At 47.8% G+C, this 18,813-nt stretch overlaps 1 protein-coding gene across 1 annotated transcript in view; it reads right to left on the bottom strand.

Moving 5' to 3' along the window:
- LOC143289824 (arrestin domain-containing protein 4-like) overlaps positions 1 to 18,471 on the bottom strand; it is a 28,172-nt gene extending 9,701 nt beyond the window's left edge. Inside the window, exons 1-2 of the mRNA XM_076599000.1 lie at positions 18,007 to 18,471; positions 158 to 1,084 (exon numbers count right to left, since the gene is read on the bottom strand). Of these exons, the coding sequence (XP_076455115.1) occupies positions 158 to 385 (228 nt within the window). The 5' untranslated portion in view covers positions 386 to 1,084; positions 18,007 to 18,471. The remainder of the gene's footprint in view (positions 1 to 157; positions 1,085 to 18,006) is intronic.
- Between the last annotated feature and the right edge of the window lie 342 nt (positions 18,472 to 18,813).

Genomic DNA, 18,813 nt, shown 5'->3' with positions numbered 1-18,813 from the left:
TTCTTTGATTTTGATGAACAAAAAAGCAACACCAATCATACAACAACAACAGCAGTCAGAGTAATATTACTACTACTACTAATAATAATAATAATAACAGTAGTTGTAGTTGTAGTCGTCATCATCATTATCTAGTGTTATCTGGCACGAGTCCTACCTTGGAGGCATCCAGGTACTTCTCATCAGCCTGGTGGATGGAGCCCTCCCCCTCCTCCCTCCAGCTGACAGTGCCCTCCCCCACCACCCTGATGGTGACGATGCGCAGGGCGGTGGGGCGGGCCACCTTGATGCGCACCTCGCCCCGGATCACCTCCCCTGGCTGGTACTGGTACTGCTCGTCAATGTCGTGCTCCAGGGCGATGGTCAGCTCTTCCACTGAAGACATGCTGTGGCTGAGGGCCTGGTTCAGGGGGCAGCGGCTTGCTTAGGTGGTCGTCAGCAAAGACAATGGTGCCGCACTTCGAAATGATCGGGGGTTCTAAAATGTTTGGGGTTGTTTCCCTAAAGGTTTTCTTTTCTTTTGCGCGTGTGTATGTGTGTGTCGCTGAGGAAAACTAAGATAAAATGAACGGAGATCCTACGATTCGCTGCATAGCCATGATCGCAAAGTAACAGATATGTCAATTTGCCCAAGTGCTGTTTTCTTGACACAAATGAGTGTAGAAAACAAAGATAAGATTGTACAAGCCTTGTGCAATTATCGATCGATTTTCTGCAAGCACAGAACTGATAAGAAAAAATCTAAACAATATCGAGCCGTAGATATTCTTGTACTGACAAATGAACAAAAACAAGTCTATTTATCAGAATTTTTGTTAACATTAATTCGTAACGCAGATCCAAATCAGTGTCCAATACAGCAGGTGTTCAGTGTTCAGTGTGGACGATGGGGGAATGTCTTTCTGAAGTTACCAGGTCCACAACGTATTTAATATGACAATTCTTTTTACTTTCATTCTTTCTTTCTGTCTTTCTGAGAATGAACTAGCTGTAGGCCATCACGTGATTGAGTCCAGAAGTCCTTCCAGTTCACAGCTCAGTCAGGAATTTCCAGTCGGGAGAAATCTACAGTGTCCTCGGATACCTGAAAACACATGCAGATGTGCACTGTTGAAAAAACAGACAGACAGACATTCCTCCGTCTGTTTTGTGAGGCGTCCAGTAATCATTAAAGATCCACCAGCGCTCTACCAATACACCCCCCCCCCCCACACACACACACACACTACCCTCCCCCCCACCCCCCTCAACAAGCACCTGTCTCTCTCATTCTCTCTCTTTTTTGTGTGTATATGTGTGCTTCCATTACATCTCAAGACAGAAATCCACCATCCTATTGATGCACGAAGCATGCACTGATGTGATAACAAAAGACATCTTTATAAGAGCTGTCCACACAACTGATCTTTTCGGATCATGATCCAAGTTCGTGTACACCAAAGAGTTGTCCCGTCTGTCAGCAGATTACTGGCCAGTTTCATTTTTCAGATATTTGTTGGACGAAACAAAGAATAAGCAAAATGTTGTGTATCGTTTTCACATTATACGAAAAACAACAACAAGAAACAAAACAAAACAAAAACCAAAGAACAAATAAAACCAAAAACCAAACAAAAAAGAAAACAAGCGAAAGCTTACTTATCGTTTTCATATGAACTTTCGTTTTTGTTAACTCTGAATGTGCAAAATGAAATTAAATAATATCATTTTTAAACATTGCTAAAAGTAATCTGAAATGTCTACGTGCAAAGGCACTCTCTCTCTCTCTCTCACACACACACACACACACACACACACACACACATTCAGGTTCAAAATCTCTCTCTCTGTCTCTTCATCTATCTCACCCTCATCTCTCAGTCATGCTGTATTGACAGAAAACGGACTGCTGACGTGCTAATGCCGCCATTCGTTCAGCGATCGATAACAGTCTCAATTGTTGGGAGATGTTTTGCTGAAACTGGGGTAGTGCAGTAGCGGTTGATCGGGTTTATTGCATACCCACTGAACACAGTCAGCCACAGAAAAGGACGCTGTACTTAACACCAGCAGTCTCAGAGCAGGCGAAAAGGTCTCCACTCACGCGATTGCTCTCGCGCGCACACGCTCACACACAGTATTCTGCACTACATGTGACCAAATCCATGTTCATACAAACAGAAGCACACGTTTTGACACAATTCTTTTTACCGCCTGCATCCACTTTACATGACATCTTATCAAGCTATATTGCAGTCGAGAATATTCCATTAACAATAATTCCATCACTACAGAAGACATCTATCTGCAAAGTTAACAGTGTTGCTGCAGCGGAGCTGATCATTGGTGGCTTCCCTTACATCCACTGCATCCCTAAGTGTTAGGCGCTAAGATCAATTATTCATTACCTCCTGTGACTTTTTTGTTGTTGCAAAATTACTTTCTTCAAACTTGAGTGTAGCCGGGTTGGCTACAATCTTCGTCAGTTGGGCCAGCTTAGCAGACGACTTTTGTGACTCGCCGAAGGTTACTAAGGAAGTTGTAAATCGGTCACAAGTTATCTGATGATTTTCATCAATTTGTTACATTATAAACACTTCCTTATAGATGAGATTATAGTTTTATGTTATGGGACTTCAGAACGATCATACTTCTCAAATGTAATGATATCATTTGACCAGAAAGCCTATAACTTTTTTTAAACTAATATTTATGTGAATGAGTTTTGGCGCGATCTTCGAAATCCACTCAGTTGAAACATACAAAATACCTTCGTTTTCTGTAAATCCGTATAGTTGCCGTGGAATTTAGATTGTGCATTAAAATGTTAATGATTAAGCTTCTTCTCGTGTACTGCTTTCCGTGTACACCTAAGTTATAGGCATGCGATGGTACGAAATGTCTGACGGCATTTCGGCCCCACACTGAAACTCTCTCTTCTTCAAGCCATTGGAATTCGTCAGTGCCGATTTGAGCAAATTATGTTTTTACAATACCTACACATTTTATTAGCGTGTCTTGCAGATGTTTGCATTTCTGTTATCAATCTGATTAGTATCGTGCACGTATAATTGTGATGTAGTTGGTTTAAACGAAGTATTTCATTGTCGATCACAAGTGCCAAAAGCACCGCCAAGCGGTGCCGACACGGGAGCTGTCCGCTGAGTTTTCTCTTGAATTTTTACATTAAAAATCTTTACTCTAGAAGCAGATTCTATAGATGATTTTTATATAGTTGGAAATTCAGGATGTTCAGTTAGTTGCCACGGCTTCTTTTTCGGTGCGCTTAGGGGGGATACAATTGTGTCAGGTCGATTGACAACAGAGTGCTAAGACGTGTCTCACTATTAAGAACCTGAGGGAGTTCCCCCCACCCCCGCCCCCACTCCTCGGACATTTCCACCATCAACCCTCCTCAAGCTACCTCAGAGATGAGTTTAACAGCATACTGGCTGACGCCCTGTGTGTGTGTGTGTGTGTGTGTGTGTGTGTGTGTGTGTGTGTGTGTGTAGGGGGGATGGATGGGTGGGTGAAGGGGAGTTTGTGGGTGTGTGTGTGGGGAGGGGGGAGGTTGAGGAGGATTATGGGGGTGCTATATTAATTCTATGTGTGAAATGCTTCTGTGTGGGTATATGTGTTTGTGTATGCAACAGAAATAGGGGTAGAGGGGAGGGCGAGAATTACAGTTAAATGTTAATGTTGTGTTAAACTTATATTTGACGTAATTATTATCATGTTGAAACATGTATGTGCGCATTAACGGTGGTTGTTGTTGTTTTTTGTTATAATAATCTGTCTGTTCTGGATGGGTTGTTGATATTCATATGATTGTAAATACGTATGTAGATATCATCTGAGGTCCATCCCTCCCTCGATCCCCTCGTTTTAATTTTCAGTTACCTTTTGCTTTGCAAGTGTTTTCTTCACTGAACGTGTTTCGGTCTTTGATAATATGCAGTGGTGTGTCTTTGATAATATGCAGTGGTGTGTCTTTGATAATATGCAGTGGTGTGTCTTTGATAAGATGCAGTGGTGTGTCTTTGATAAGATGCAGTGGTGTGCAAGGCTGAGTCAATGAACAAGGCAGCAGCAGCGTCACGTGTGATGTGGAATCTGTCCGGGAGGTCACGACTGACAGGGGGCAGGACGTGGAAGGGATGGTAACCGGACACCACGACAGCTGCTGTCAGGCGTCACATCAAGCGTCCTGCTGAACAGAAAATCTCAGACTCTCCCGAAAAGTGGATGACACTCGCGTGTTTTGGTGCCAGTTTCAGTTTCTGAGTTGCTAACGTACCAGAACAGGTTGGAGAGACCGCCTTTCTCACGGTGATCATCGACACTTTTGACTGACTTTGAATTCACACCCTTTGTGTCAGTCCGCGACGCCCACCACGACAGCTACGTCAATGTTTCTCTAGAAAACTGTCGTTACATTTCAACAAAAGGCAAAGTGCTGACCCAGATTCACACATGGTGGGCGTGTGCGATCATACACTGGCGCGAACCCTGATGTGCATTATACATTATATATATCACATACTCCCATGAGAAATGAAATTAAGTACTGCATTCGCGCGCGCGATTGCAAAGACACAACGGAAGCGAAAGGCTGAGGACCGAGTTGTGCAACTGAAAGTAAATTCTACAGGTCACATTACCGTCGGTGTGTATAGCTGCTTCTACACAGTGTGTGGTTGAAAAGAACTGTGAACTACCATGAACTCGTTGTATGTGTGTGTGTGTGTGTGTGTGTGTGTGTGTGTGTGTGTGTGTGTGTGTGCGTGCGTGCGTGCGTGCGTGTTGTGGCGGATGGGGGTGGTGGTGATGAATGTGTGCGTTTCGACCTGTACGAAACTGGTCCGTCGGGTTTGGTGCAGTGTGTGTACGACACCGCTTTCTCTGTCATGGCCTTTTGTGTGTGGAGAGGGGGTACCAAGAACAAACACCGAAAGAAAGACTTGGAGTAGACACTAGAAAGACAAACAGAAAAGTGAAGAAGAAAGAAAGAAGTGAAAGCCGGGAGGAGTGCTCCAAGCCACAGGGCACGGTGGAAGGGAAGACACCGGAGAAAAAAAAGGCAGGGGAGGGAGGGGTGCGGGGTAGAGGGTAAGGGAGAGAGGTTGTGGATGGTGGTAATGGTGCGGTTTACCGAAACAATGTCGACAACAGTGAGGAAGAAAAAACAAACTCTCTCTCTCTCTCTACGCGCCATGTGTGTGTGTGTGTGTGTGTGTGTGTGTGTGTGTGTGTGTGTGTGTGTGTGTGTGTGTGTGTGAACTGTTTCCTTATTTTACGTAGTCTTTACTGCTATTTTTTCTGTATTTGAGTTGTTTTTTCTCCTTCTTTTTTTTAATATTTATTTTTTTTTTTTTTTTACATATCCAATCTGCACTTTCTTTTTTAATAAATAGTAAATTCGGTATTACATTCTCGTGAATTTCAGAAAATCAACCCTCACACACAAAAACATGCGAATAATCGTACACACATACGCACACACACAGACACACACACACACACACACACACACACACACACACACACACACACTCACACACACGGAGGCAAGTCGAAAGCTGGACGATGGAAACACCACAGAAATAGCAGTCGTGGGCGCATTGGGTTTTTTCCCGAAAAGTCTGTATTTAACAGTCTTTGACAAGCTGCTGGAATGTCTTTCATTTTCTGCACGAGCGTCCTTGTTATGATTTTCCGTGGCTTCATTTCAACAAGATAATGGCAAAAAATCAAATAAAGATTCGCAGTTGACACGGATGGTATAACCAATCCCGGCCAGTCACTTACAGTTATCCATCACTGACAACCTTACCGTGGAAAGCTCTACATCCCACACTCCACCCCCACACTCCACCCTTACCAGAGTTTCCACCACCCAGCTCTTTCACTCTCTCCACCCCTACACTCCACTCTTACCAGAGTTTCCACCACCCAGCTCTTTCACTCTCCACACTACACTCCACCCCCACACTCCACTCTTACCAGAGTTTCCACCACCCAGCTCTTTCACTCTCTCCACCCCACACTCCACCCTTACCAGAGTTTCCACCACCCAGCTCTTTCACTCTCTCCACCCCCCACACTCCACCCTTCCCAGAGTTTCCACCACCTCATCTCTTTCACTCTCTCCACACCACACTCCACCCTTACCAGAGTTTCCACCGCCCCATCTCTTTCACTCTCTCCACCCCCACACTCCACCCTTACCAGAGTTTCCACCACCCAGCTCTTTCACTCTCTCCAACCCACACACTCAACCCCCACACTCCACCCTTACCAGAGTTTCCAACACCCCAGCTCTTTCACTCTCTCCACACTACACTCCACCCCCACACTCCACCCTTACCAGAGTTTCCACCACCCCATCTCTTTCACTCTCTCCACACTACACTCCACCCTTCCCAGAGTTTCCACCACCTCATCTCTTTCACTCTCTCCACACCACACTCCACCCTTACCAGAGTTTCCACCACCCCATCTCTTTCACTCTCTCCACCCCCACACTCCACCCTTACCAGAGTTTCCACCACCCAGCTCTTTCACTCTCTCCACCCCACACTCCACCCTTACCAGAGTTTCCACCACCCAGCTCTTTCACTCTCTCCACCCCACACACTCCACCCCCACACTCCACCCTTACCAGAGTTTCCACCACCCCATCTCTTTCACTCTCTCCACACTACACTCCACTCTTACCAGAGTTTCCACCACCCAGCTCTTTCACTCTCTCCACCCAACACTCCACCCTTACCAGAGTTTCCACCACCCATCTTTTTCACTCTCTCCACCCCACACTCCACCCTTACCAGAGTTTCCACCACCCATCTCTTTCACTCTCTCCACCCCACACTCCACCCTTACCAGAGTTTCCACCACCCCATCTCTTTCACTCTCTCCAACACCACTCTCCACCCTCACACACTCCACGCCCACACACTCCACCCCCACGCGAGTTCCTTGTTACTCCCCCCCACTTCACACCACAGACGACACTGGACCTGACCCAGTGCTTGTGAAAAGAGAAATGAAGAGGACAAAACGTTCAGTAAGACCCCTTTCAACAAGCAGCACGAACTGTCGCCACAGGTGGGCTGGTTCAGTCAGCTGATATGCATTTCACATTATGTCTCTTTGACACCTACTTAAAACAAATTTTACGCATATTTCTACTGACTGTGTACAAAATCTTTTTGGTTATCTTTTTTTCCGTTTTGTAGGGAAAAGTGGATCGTGTGTGGATTTGTTTGTTTTGTTAGCCAGTTGCAATACTTCTTTCTTCAATCTTTTTCATCGAATTATCTGGCAAAATGCATGCGAAAAATAGAGCTCGTTATTCACACTTCTGTAATGAAACCAACTGAGGTCATTTGCATACTTATTCTGTTTGATCATGAATCGCGAAATCGTTTGAAAATGTTAAACACACACACACACACACACACACACACACACACACACACACACACACACCGCACATTTTTGCCAGTGGACTGCCACTTCAAAAACTCTTCAAAGCACCGAACGGAGAAATCTTTCATACCACTCCAGAGTTGTTGGTCCAAGGTGGAGTCCACTTGGACACCTGACGGGGGCGGTACGTCGTAAGGGGACCTAACCTCGTAACTTCTCTCCACACACGCCATAATCCCCACCCACAATGCTGTCTATGTAACGACAGAGCTGAAGTCGAGGTCAGATATATATATATGGGGGTGGGGGTGCCTGCTACCCGTTGAGTTGGCCGGTGGGACAGCCAGCGAAACACCCCCTCGTGTTGTGTTATACACCACTCACTCACTTTTTTATTTATAATTTACTCCCCAACTCCTTCTTTTCCTCCTTCCTTCCCCTTCCCACCCAGACACTCCTGTGTCCCTCCTTCCTTCCCCTTCCCACCCAGACACTCCTGTGTCCCTCCTTCCTTCCCCTTCCCACCCAGACACTCCTGTGTCCCTCCTTCCTTCCCCTTCCCACCCAGACACTCCTGTGTCCTTCCTTCCTTCCCCTTCCCACCCAGACACTCCTGTGTCCCTCCTTCCTTCCCCTTCCCACCCAGACACTCCTGTGTCCTTCCTTCCTTCCCCTTCCCACCCAGACACTCCTGTGTCCCTCCTTCCTTCCCCTTCCCACCCAGACACTCCTGTGTCCTTCCTTCCTTCCCCTTCCCACCCAGACACTCCTGTGTCCTTCCTTCCTTCCCCTTCCCACCCAGACACTCCTGTGTCCCTCCTTCCTTCCCCTTCCCACCCAGACACTCCTGTGTCCTTCCTCTTCCCACCCAGACACTCCTGTGTCCTTCCTTCCTTCCCCTTCCCACCCAGACACTCCTGTGTCCTTCCTTCCCCTTCCCACCCAGACACTCCTGTGTCCCTCCTTCCTTCCCCTTCCCACCCAGACACTCCTGTGTCCTTCCTTCCTTCCCCTTCCCACCCAGACACTCCTGTGTCCCTCCTTCCCCTTCCCACCCAGACACTCCTGTGTCCTTCCTTCCTTCCCCTTCCCACCCAGACACTCCTGTGTCCTTCCTTCCTTCCCCTTCCCACCCAGACACTCCTGTGTCCTTCCCCTTTCCACCCAGACACTCCTGTGTCCCTCCTTCCTTCCCCTTCCCACCCAGACACTCCTGTGTCCTTCCTTCCTTCCCCTTCCCACCCAGACACTCCTGTGTCCTTCCCCTTTCCACCCAGACACTCCTGTGTCCTTCCTTCCCCTTCCCACCCAGACACTCCTGTGTCCTTCCTTCCTTCCCACCCAGACACTCCTGTGTCCTTCCTTCCTTCCCCTTCCCACCCAGACACTCCTGTGTCCTTCCTTCCTTCCCCTTCCCACCCAGACACTCCTGTGTCCTTCCCCTTCCCACCCAGACACTCCTGTGTCCTTCCTTCCTTCCCCTTCCCACCCAGACACTCCTGTGTCCTTCCTTCCTTCCCCTTCCCACCCAGACACTCCTGTGTCCTTTTCCTTCCCCTTCCCACCCAGACACTCCTGTGTCCTTCCCCTTCCCACCCAGACACTCCTGTGTCCTTCCCCTTCCCACCCAGACACTCCTGTGTCCTTCCTTCCTTCCCCTTCCCACCCAGACACTCCTGTGTCCTTCCTTCCCCTTCCCACCCAGACACTCCTGTGTCCTTCCCCTTCCCACCCAGACACTCCTGTGTCCCTCCTTCCTTCCCCTTCCCACCCAGACACTCCTGTGTCCCTCCTTCCTTCCCCTTCCCACCCAGACACTCCTGTGTCCCTCCTTCATTCTCACTCCCTCAGCCCCACTCACTTGTTTCCACTCATCTCCTCTGCTTCCTGTGTCCTCTCTTGTGACTTCCTCTCTTGTGACTCCCTCTCTTGTGACTCCCTCTCACCCCTTTTCTTTCTAAACTACACTTTGTATCTTTCCGGAAGTCTGCCACAAACTCATTTCATCTGCCTGAAGAAGAACCTGTGTGCAGTTGGACACGTCGCCTTCCTTACCAATTTTAAGTCATTTTTTTACGAAGATTCTTTGGTCTGCCACTTACTGGTGTGTGACAGCAAGACACACACTCATGTTCTGTGACACAGCAAGACACTCCATCGTTCTGTGACACAGCAAGACACTCCATCGTTCTGTGACACAGTCAGCAACACTCCCTCGTGTTCTAAGACACAATAAGACACTCCCTCATGTTCTGTGAAAAAATAAGACACTCCCTCATGTTCTGTGAAGCAGCAAGATACTCCCTCATGTTCTGTGACACAGTCAGCAACACTCCCTCGTGTTCTGTGACACAGCAAGACACTCCCTCATGTTCTGTGACACAGCAAGACACTCCCTCATGTTCTGTGACACAATAAGACACTCCCTCATGTTCTGTGACACAATAAGACACTCCCTCATGTTCTGTGACACAGTAAGACACTCCCTCATGTTCTGTGACACAATAAGACACTCCCTCATGTTCTGTGACACAATAAGACACTCCCTCATGTTATGTGACATCATGTCTGTGACACAATAAGACACTCCCTCATGTTCTGTGACACAGTAAGACACTCCCTCATGTTCTGTGACACAAGAAGACACACCCTCATGTTCTGTGACACAACAAAACACCCCCTCATGTTCTGTGATACAATAAAACACACCCTCATGTTCTGTGACACAACAAAACACTCCCTCATGTTCTGTGACACAATAAGACACTCCCTCATGTTCTGTGACACAATAAGACACTCCCTCATGCTCTGTGACACAATAAGACACTCCCTCATGTTCTGTGAAGCAGCAAGACACTCCCTCATGTTCTGTGACACAGCAAGACACTCGCTCATGTTCTGTGACACAGCAAGACACTCCCTCATGTTCTGTGACACAGTCAGTAACACTCCCTCGTGTTCGGTGACACAATAAGACACTCCCTCATGTTCTGTGACACACCAAGATACTCCCTCATGTTCTGTGACACAGTCAGCAACACTCCCGTGTTCTGTGATACAGCTACATAACTAGTGGGACCCACTCATGGTCTGTGACACACTGGGATAACCAGCAAGATGTTAAAAAAAATAAAAACAACAGAAATACATCAGGAAGAGAAGAGAAAGTAATTTTTATTAAGACAAAAATATCGTTAAAACAACCCCCCCCCCAAACACAGAGAGAGAGAGATAGAGAGAGAGAATAGTTAAGTACACTATTTTTGAATACTCAAAGATAAACTCTAAGCCCCAATAAAGCATAGACAGCAAACACAGGAACAAACAAGAATTAACAAAAGAAACAAAAAGTACAATGGGTAAAATAAAACAACATGCAACAAATATATTTAACAAAGATAAATAATTCCACAGCAAATAAACATACAGATAAAAAAAAAAATAATCCCTCCTAATTTGGAGAAAGGACTGTCTGAAAGTGACAGATTCCGAACAGAAAAGGCCCAGGTCAAGTCAAAACTACCGGCTGTTTCCGCTGTCCGAGGGCAGACCAGCCTGGGTGAATGAAGCAGTGTTGACGATAGGTGTTGAACGTTTCACTCTGCCACGCCTGACCACACTGGGGCCGTGTTGACGGAACACATCAGACTGACTCCTGCCACGCTGCACCCCGACCTACCACCAGCCTACAAACAGATTTATGTCCGTGCCGACCTACCCGTTCACCCCCCTCCCCGTCCCCCCACCGCCCCTCACTGCCCCCCCCCCACACACACACACACACACACATCTGCAGTGAGCGGACCGAGGGCCGGGGACACTGTGTACAGGTGTGTCAGGGGAACAGTCTTCCATCTGTCATCAATAACCATCACGAAGACGACGACGACGACGATGATGATGATGATGACGACGACGATGATGATGACGATGGTGATGACGACGACAACGATGATAATGATGATGACGATGGTGATGGTGGTGGTGGTGGTGGTGGAGTGCACAGGATGGCTGTGTGTGGACTGGAGCCGTAGATTCACTCACGTAGTCACAACCAACTGAAATGTCTGAAGTCTGAGATGACGGACATTCAAAGACAAAAGTGGAGATCTATTACATGTCTGTAAGAGTGTGTGTGGAGTGTGTGTGACAGAAACCTGGCTGAACGACTATTACATGTCTGTAAGAGTGTGTGTGGAGGAGTGTGTGTGACAGAAACCTGACTGAACGACACAGGAAACCAATGGTGAGCGCCCAAAGGCAATGCCAGTCGGTTCTATCCAGGCAGGCAGCATGTTGTGCAAATGACTTCATGTTTGTAAAGCGCTTACAGCTTAGATAGGCGCCATAGAAGTACACATATCATCATTGTAAATATGTACGCGCGCGTATAACACACACACACACACTCACAGACACAAACACTCACATACATAAACACACACGCACGCACGCAAACACACACGCACGTACGCACGCGCACTGACAAACACACAGGAAGAAACGCAAACACACATGCATGCGCCCTTACACGAACACACATTCATCTCGCCACGCCAACTGCAAATGCTGGAAACACGAACTCTTGAATTTAGAACACCCCACATCCCGCCCCTAACACCCACACACACGACCAAGCCGACAGAGACATTGTGTGTACAGGACTGAGAGGTGCCACACCCTGCGGGTGTTGGCGTCAACACAGTGTCCACACAGGGCGTGTACCAAGGCGGCCACCATGTCTGGTTTTCCAGGTTCAGTCCAACCCCCTGCTGTCCTGCACTGGCCCCTTTCCCCGCAACGCTCACTGTGCCTCCTCCTTCTCTGCCTCCCACCCTCTCTTCCCAATCCCCAAACAGTATGAATTATAGTTTATACTGCCTGGCGGGCTGTGTCCGCGTGTCAAACTGCTCCCTTAATGATAAAACGAATGATCAAACAAACAGTGTCTGTGTAGTTGCAACCTTTCTGCATGCAGTGTCAAAATTAAGCCAAACTGAAAAACGGATGGCTTTGTACATGTAAACATTAAGACTGGTGTCTCTCTTTTTCCAAGAGCGCAGGCGCGCGCACAAGCACATGTGTGTGTGTGTGTGTGTGTGTGTGTGTGTGTGTGTGTGTGTGTGTGTTCTTTCTCGTTTTTTTCAGTTTGTTAATTTACTTATTTCAAATTACCACAAACGCAACATTAACAAAGCGTGTCCGATTCAACTTCATGAATAACTGAGATGTTATTTTTCCCAAACAAAAGCTCTGACAGACATTGCGTGCGAGGGCTGGACCGATGAGCATTGATCAACTGTGTGAACTGTGAGACAGTGGAGCAACAGAGAGCATTGATCAACTATGTGAACTGTGGGACAGTGGAGCAACAGAGAGCATTGATCAGCTGTGTGAACTGTGGGACAGTGGAGCATTGATCAACTGTGTGAACTGTGGCACAGAGGAGAATTGATCAGCTGTGTGAACTATGGGACAGAGGAGCATTGACCAACTGTGTGAACTGTGGGACAGTGGAGAATTGATCAACTGTGTGAACTGTGGGACAGAGGAGAACTGATCAACTGTGTGAACTGTGGGACAGAGGAGCATTGATCAGCTGTGTGAACTGTGGGACAGAGGAGCATTGACCAACTGTGTGAACTGTGGGACAGTGGAGAATTGATCAACTGTGTGAACTGTGGGACAGAGGAGAATTGATCAACTGTGTGAACTGTGGGACAGAGGAGCATTGATCAGCTGTGTGAACTGTGGGACAGAGGAGCATTGACCAACTGTGTGAACTGTGGGACAGTGGAGAATTGATCAACTGTGTGAACTGTGGGACAGAGGAGAATTGATCAACTGTGTGAACTGTGGGACAGAGGAGAATTGATCAACTGTGTGAACTGTGGGACAGAGGAGCATTGATCATCTGTGTGAACTGTGGGACAGAGGAGCATTGACCAACTGTGTGAACTGTGGGACAGTGGAGAATTGATCAACTGTGTGAACTGTGGGACAGTGGAGAATTGATCAACTGTGTGAACTGTGGGACAGAGGAGCATTGATCAGCTGTGTGAACTGTGGGAGAGGAGCATTGACCAACTGTGTGAACTGTGGGACAGTGGAGAATTGATCAACTGTGTGAACTGTGGGACAGAGGAGAATTGATCAACTGTGTGAACTGTGGCACAGAGGAGAATTGATCAGCTGTGTGAACTATGGGACAGAGGAGCATTGACCAACTGTGTGAACTGTGGGACAGTGGAGAATTGATCAACTGTGTGAACTGTGGGACAGAGGAGAACTGATCAACTGTGTGAACTGTGGGACAGAGGAGCATTGATCAGCTGTGTGAACTGTGGGACAGAGGAGCATTGACCAACTGTGTGAACTGTGGGACAGTGGAGAATTGATCAACTGTGTGAACTGTGGGACATAGGAGAATTGATCAACTGTGTGAACTGTGGGACAGAGGAGCATTGATCAGCTGTGTGAACTGTGGGACAGAGGAGCATTGACCAACTGTGTGAACTGTGGGACAGTGGAGAATTGATCAACTGTGTGAACTGTGGGACAGAGGAGAATTGATCAACTGTGTGAACTGTGGGACAGAGGAGCATTGACCAACTGTGTGAACTGTGGGACAGAGGAGCATTGATCATCTGTGTGAACTGTGGGACAGAGGAGCATTGACCAACTGTGTGAACTGTGGGACAGTGGAGAATTGATCAACTGTGTGAACTGTGGGACAGTGGAGAATTGATCAACTGTGTGAACTGTGGGACAGAGGAGCATTGATCAACTGTGTGAACTGTGGGACAGAGGAGCATTGATCAGCTGTGTGAACTGTGGGACAGAGGAGCATTGATCAACTGTGTGAACTGTGGGACAGTGGAGAATTGATCAACTGTGTGAACTGTGGGACAGAGGAGAATTGATCAACTGTGTGAACTGTGGGACAGTGGAGAATTGATCAACTGTGTGAACTGTGGGACAGTGGAGAATTGATCAACTGTGTGAACTGTGGGACAGAGGAGCATTGATCAACTGTGTGAACTGTGGGACAGAGGAGCATTGATCAGCTGTGTGAACTGTGGGACAGAGGAGCATTGACCAACTGTGTGAACTGTGGGACAGTGGAGAATTGATCAACTGTGTGAACTGTGGGACAGAGGAGAATTGATCAACTGTGTGAACTGTGGGACAGAGGAGCATTGATCAACTGTGTGAACTGTGGGACAGAGGAGCATTGATCAGCTGTGTGAACTGTGGGACAGAACAGCACTGATCAACTGTGTGAACTGTGGGACAGAGGAGCATTGATCAGCTGTGTGAACTGCGGGACAGAGGAGCATTGATCAGCTGTGTGAACTGCGGGACAGAGGAGCATTGATCAGCTGTGTGAACTGTGGGACAGAGCAGCATTGATCAACTGTGTGAACTGTGGGACAGAGGAGCATTGATCAGCTGTGTGAAGTGCGGTCTGTAGGACAGGGCAGTGAACGGCGAGGTGACACACCGTGTGGCAGCCTTCCGGACAGCCGACAGGCGTGACATCAGTCAGACCATGCGTTGTGTGTGTGTGTGTGTGTGTGTGTTGCTGTTCAACGCTTAAAGTCTTTTCACTGAGAGTGATATCAAACGGAAAAAGTGAGGAGGGATAAGGGAGGGAGGAGTGCTGAAAACTGAAAGGGGGGTGTTACGAACGGGAGATAAAGTGGCCTGAGCGAATGGTTATGCTCCGTGGGGGGAGGTGGGGGTGGAGAGGGGTGCCTGCTCGTGCGAGTATATAATGATTTCTTAATACTTCGATATTTTCCCGAACATTATGATATTTTCACAAGAAAGAAGAAGAAAAATAAACCCTAGATCTATTTGTGTTTGCTGTTTGATAAGGAAACAAACAACGACTAGGGAAAAAACATGGATTAAGGCTGGTGAGCAAATCATGTTTTGGACTTGAAAAGAGCGTTTTGAAAATACTAGGACGTATTGCTTAATGACAGTGTGCGAAAGAGAGAGAGAGAGAGAGAGAGAGAGAGAGAGAGAGAGAGAGAGAGAGAGAGAAGTCTTCGTAGTTTTATTAATCATTTCGTCCACGTTGTTTTTGTTTTGCTTTCTGTAATGAAAATACAAATTTCAGTGGAATAAAACCATATCGATCTTAACCTGTGCTTACGGCCATCGTGTGGCATTTTGTGCGGACTTGTTACTCGGTATTGTGTAGAACGGTGCAAGGCCAGTTATTCAGATGAGAAACGGCACATTTTGTGAAGAGTGGTTTGCAGAGAAGTCATACATCAGCAGGTGTCCGCCTTGTGAAGAGTGGTTTCCAGAGAAGTCATACATCAGCAGGTGTCCGCCTTGTGAAGAGTGGTTTCCAGAGAAGTCATACATCAGCAGGTGTCCGCCTTGTGAAGAGTGGTTTCCAGAGAAGTCATACATCAGCAGGTGTCCGCCTTGTGAAGAGTGGTTTCCAGAGAAGTCATACATCAGCAGGTGTCCGCCTTGTGAAGAGTGGTTTCCAGAGAAGTCACACATCAGCAGGTGTCCGCCTTGTGAAGAGTGGTTTCCAGAGAAGTCACACATCAGCAGGTGTCCGCCTTGTTCCAACAAGCAGCGGACAGAAAATGGCGTGAGTGGGATCACCAACTGACGGAGGGGCTTGCTTGGGACGAACGGTTCATGGAGGCTGGTTGGCCTGGTCGTGTTGATGGATAAGGCGGAGACCCTTCATTGCCAGCTGTACCTTCCACCATGAGAACGTCAATTATGGAACAAGTTGGGGGGATCTCCTGTCCTTACTGGGGATGTTAGAAGTGTCACAGCCTTTTACGACCATGGGGACAGTGACTTCCTTTCCACAGTGTACCGTCCTCCACTCTTTCCTCTCTTTGCATGAACCATGCTGTCGTCCTGCAGTGGGTTCCCCTTCACTGCACTGTGCTGGGCAATGAGACTGCTGACTCCCTCGCGAAGAAAGGCAACACACAAAGAGCAGATGGATAGGTCCACCAGCTGCTCTAAGGTAAAGACCATCATCAAGGCCAAGCAGCAGAAGAAGTGGATGCAACAGCATCCACGCCACAAAAGAACAGACCCCTACTGTCTGCTGACTAGACAGGGACAGGTGTCAGTTCTCAGACAACAGATCACCAGATGCGGTCCTGCCCCCTCCGTGAGGTGCTGAGGAAGAGGAACTGGCCCGACCCAACTCCAGTGACCAGGTCCTCCACGGCGTGTTGAGGGCCTGCAGTACAGCTGCCTTCACCACGGAGACACCCTGTCTACATAGCGAACGAGAAGAAGAAGAAAGATGTCCACAGTGTCTCGGGCTCAGCAAAGGACGGCCAGATCCAATACCCTCTTTCACCTTTTTCCGCCGGAATTTTCCTCTCGCGGTTGAAAAACCTTGAATGGAAGAAACCGAAGGCAGGACAACAGGAAAAATAAAATAAAGTACATGAAGTGTCCAGAGGGTTGAGGCCAACAGGAAGCGTCACGGACACAGCTGCCCGGGGCGCTCCGCTTCCTGAAGACGGGTTGCAGCGAGAAGCGGCCAGCAGTGCAATCAATGCTGGAAGCGATCCATACTGAACCCATGAATTATAGATATGTTGTCTGCTCCGTGACATCAGGGACAAGCATGTCTGTTGCCAGTGACCAGGACTGTGGGTCACACATTGCCACCTTCACACTCCTGGCTCTTTGTCCAACCAAACTTTTTTCCCTGCACTTTTTACCTGTTACTGTGCCCTTCCCTTATTCCTTCTTTTTTAACCATTTAACCAGACGGGTTTGTTTTTTAACAACCCCCCCTCCTAACACACACACACACACACACACACACACACACACATATATATATATATATATATATATAGAATGTATGTGTATGTGTGTGTCTGTCTTTCTGCGTGCGCGCATGTGCATGCATGCGTGCACAGGTGGGAGTATACACACAAACATTCGCGCGCGCGCGTGTGTGTGTTTGCAGGCGCGCGGTGAGTTGGTGCGTCTCAGTCGAGTCGTTGTTACCATGGAAACAGCACAAACAAGAAATTATCTGCATGTGTGCCTATTCCCTTACTGCTATCTGCTAATTATATTCTTTGCCAATTATTTCCACTGGTGTGATCCTGCTTTTTAGGTTTTTCAACCAAAAACTTGCTTGTGATTCTGTGTGTATGTGGGGGTAGGGGGAGTGGGGCGGGGGGGGAACGGAGGACGGTGTATATAAAGTGACTGGTGTGTGTGTGTGTGTGTGTGTGTGTGTGTGTGTGTGTGTGTGTGTGCGCGCGCGCGCGCGCGCGCGCACGCGTGTGTGTTTGTGTGTATTCAGGTGTTTGTACGCGCATGATGTGAGTGTGCGTTTACTTCTGTATACACATCTGTAAAGTTACAATAGTTTGTTTTTGTTTGTTTGTTTGTTGTTGTTTGTTTGTTTGTGTGTGTGCCAGTGTGTGTGTGTGTGTGTGTGTGTGTGTGTGTGTGTGTGTGTGTGTGTGTGTGTGCGCGCACACACACACACACACACGTTTTTGTCACGTGGGAGAGGCAAGAACATGAACAGATTATAACTACAGACGAACATGACACAGTGAGACTCACCATGGGCCCTGGACAAATGCCGACGTTGCTGTGAGTGACAGGCCAGCCTGGTCACAGAATGTGTCACTACCACCCGGCCCCACACCACACCCTACACCTCCGGCCTGAGGCAGCAGTTTGTGCCCTCCCCCACCAGTCGCCTGGCATTCAGACACTGTCCCCGTCCTGTCACAAGTTCAGTTTCTCTTCGGCACCTCGCTGTCGACAACCATGATTGTATCATCGAAAACATCGATCTTCGTTCCTTACTCACAATGAGTCGCTCAACAAAACATGGTTCATCATCAACCGCTGCAGTCACGACATGAACACGAGCGAATGAACTGTCTCACGTTTCCACCCCATCATGCAGGATACAAAAAGAAGAAAAATTATGTTTTCGAATTCGCTGTTTAAAAGAGCCACATGCCCGATGCTAACACCTGTTTGTACGCATGCCCGCTCCACACATGGCAGGTACGGAACCGGTAGTGGTGCGGTGGAGGTCTGTGTGCCGTGTGTGAGATCTGCTGTGAAGCCCGGGTGAACAGTCACTGAACGAACACGTCACAGGTTGTGTGTAGTGAGGGAGATGAACATGTCTGTCGGCTGACGTGCAACACGTCACAGGCTGTGTGAAGTGAGGGAGATGAACATGTCTGTTAACTGACGTGCAACATGCAACACACCATACAGAATTGCTGAGAAGGACACAATCTGAGCATGCGCAGTTTGTAACAACAAACCGGACTTCGTGTTCGATGTACAGTGTTCAAATTCTAGATAATCGATAATTTCAAAATGTGTTCGTATATGTGTATGTGCGTT

The sequence above is a fragment of the Babylonia areolata genome, chromosome 14, assembly GCF_041734735.1.
Source record: "Babylonia areolata isolate BAREFJ2019XMU chromosome 14, ASM4173473v1, whole genome shotgun sequence".
NCBI lineage: Eukaryota > Metazoa > Mollusca > Gastropoda > Neogastropoda > Buccinidae > Babylonia > Babylonia areolata.
Note: the sequence above shows the minus strand (reverse complement) of the source record. Positions and strands in the feature narration are given on the sequence as shown.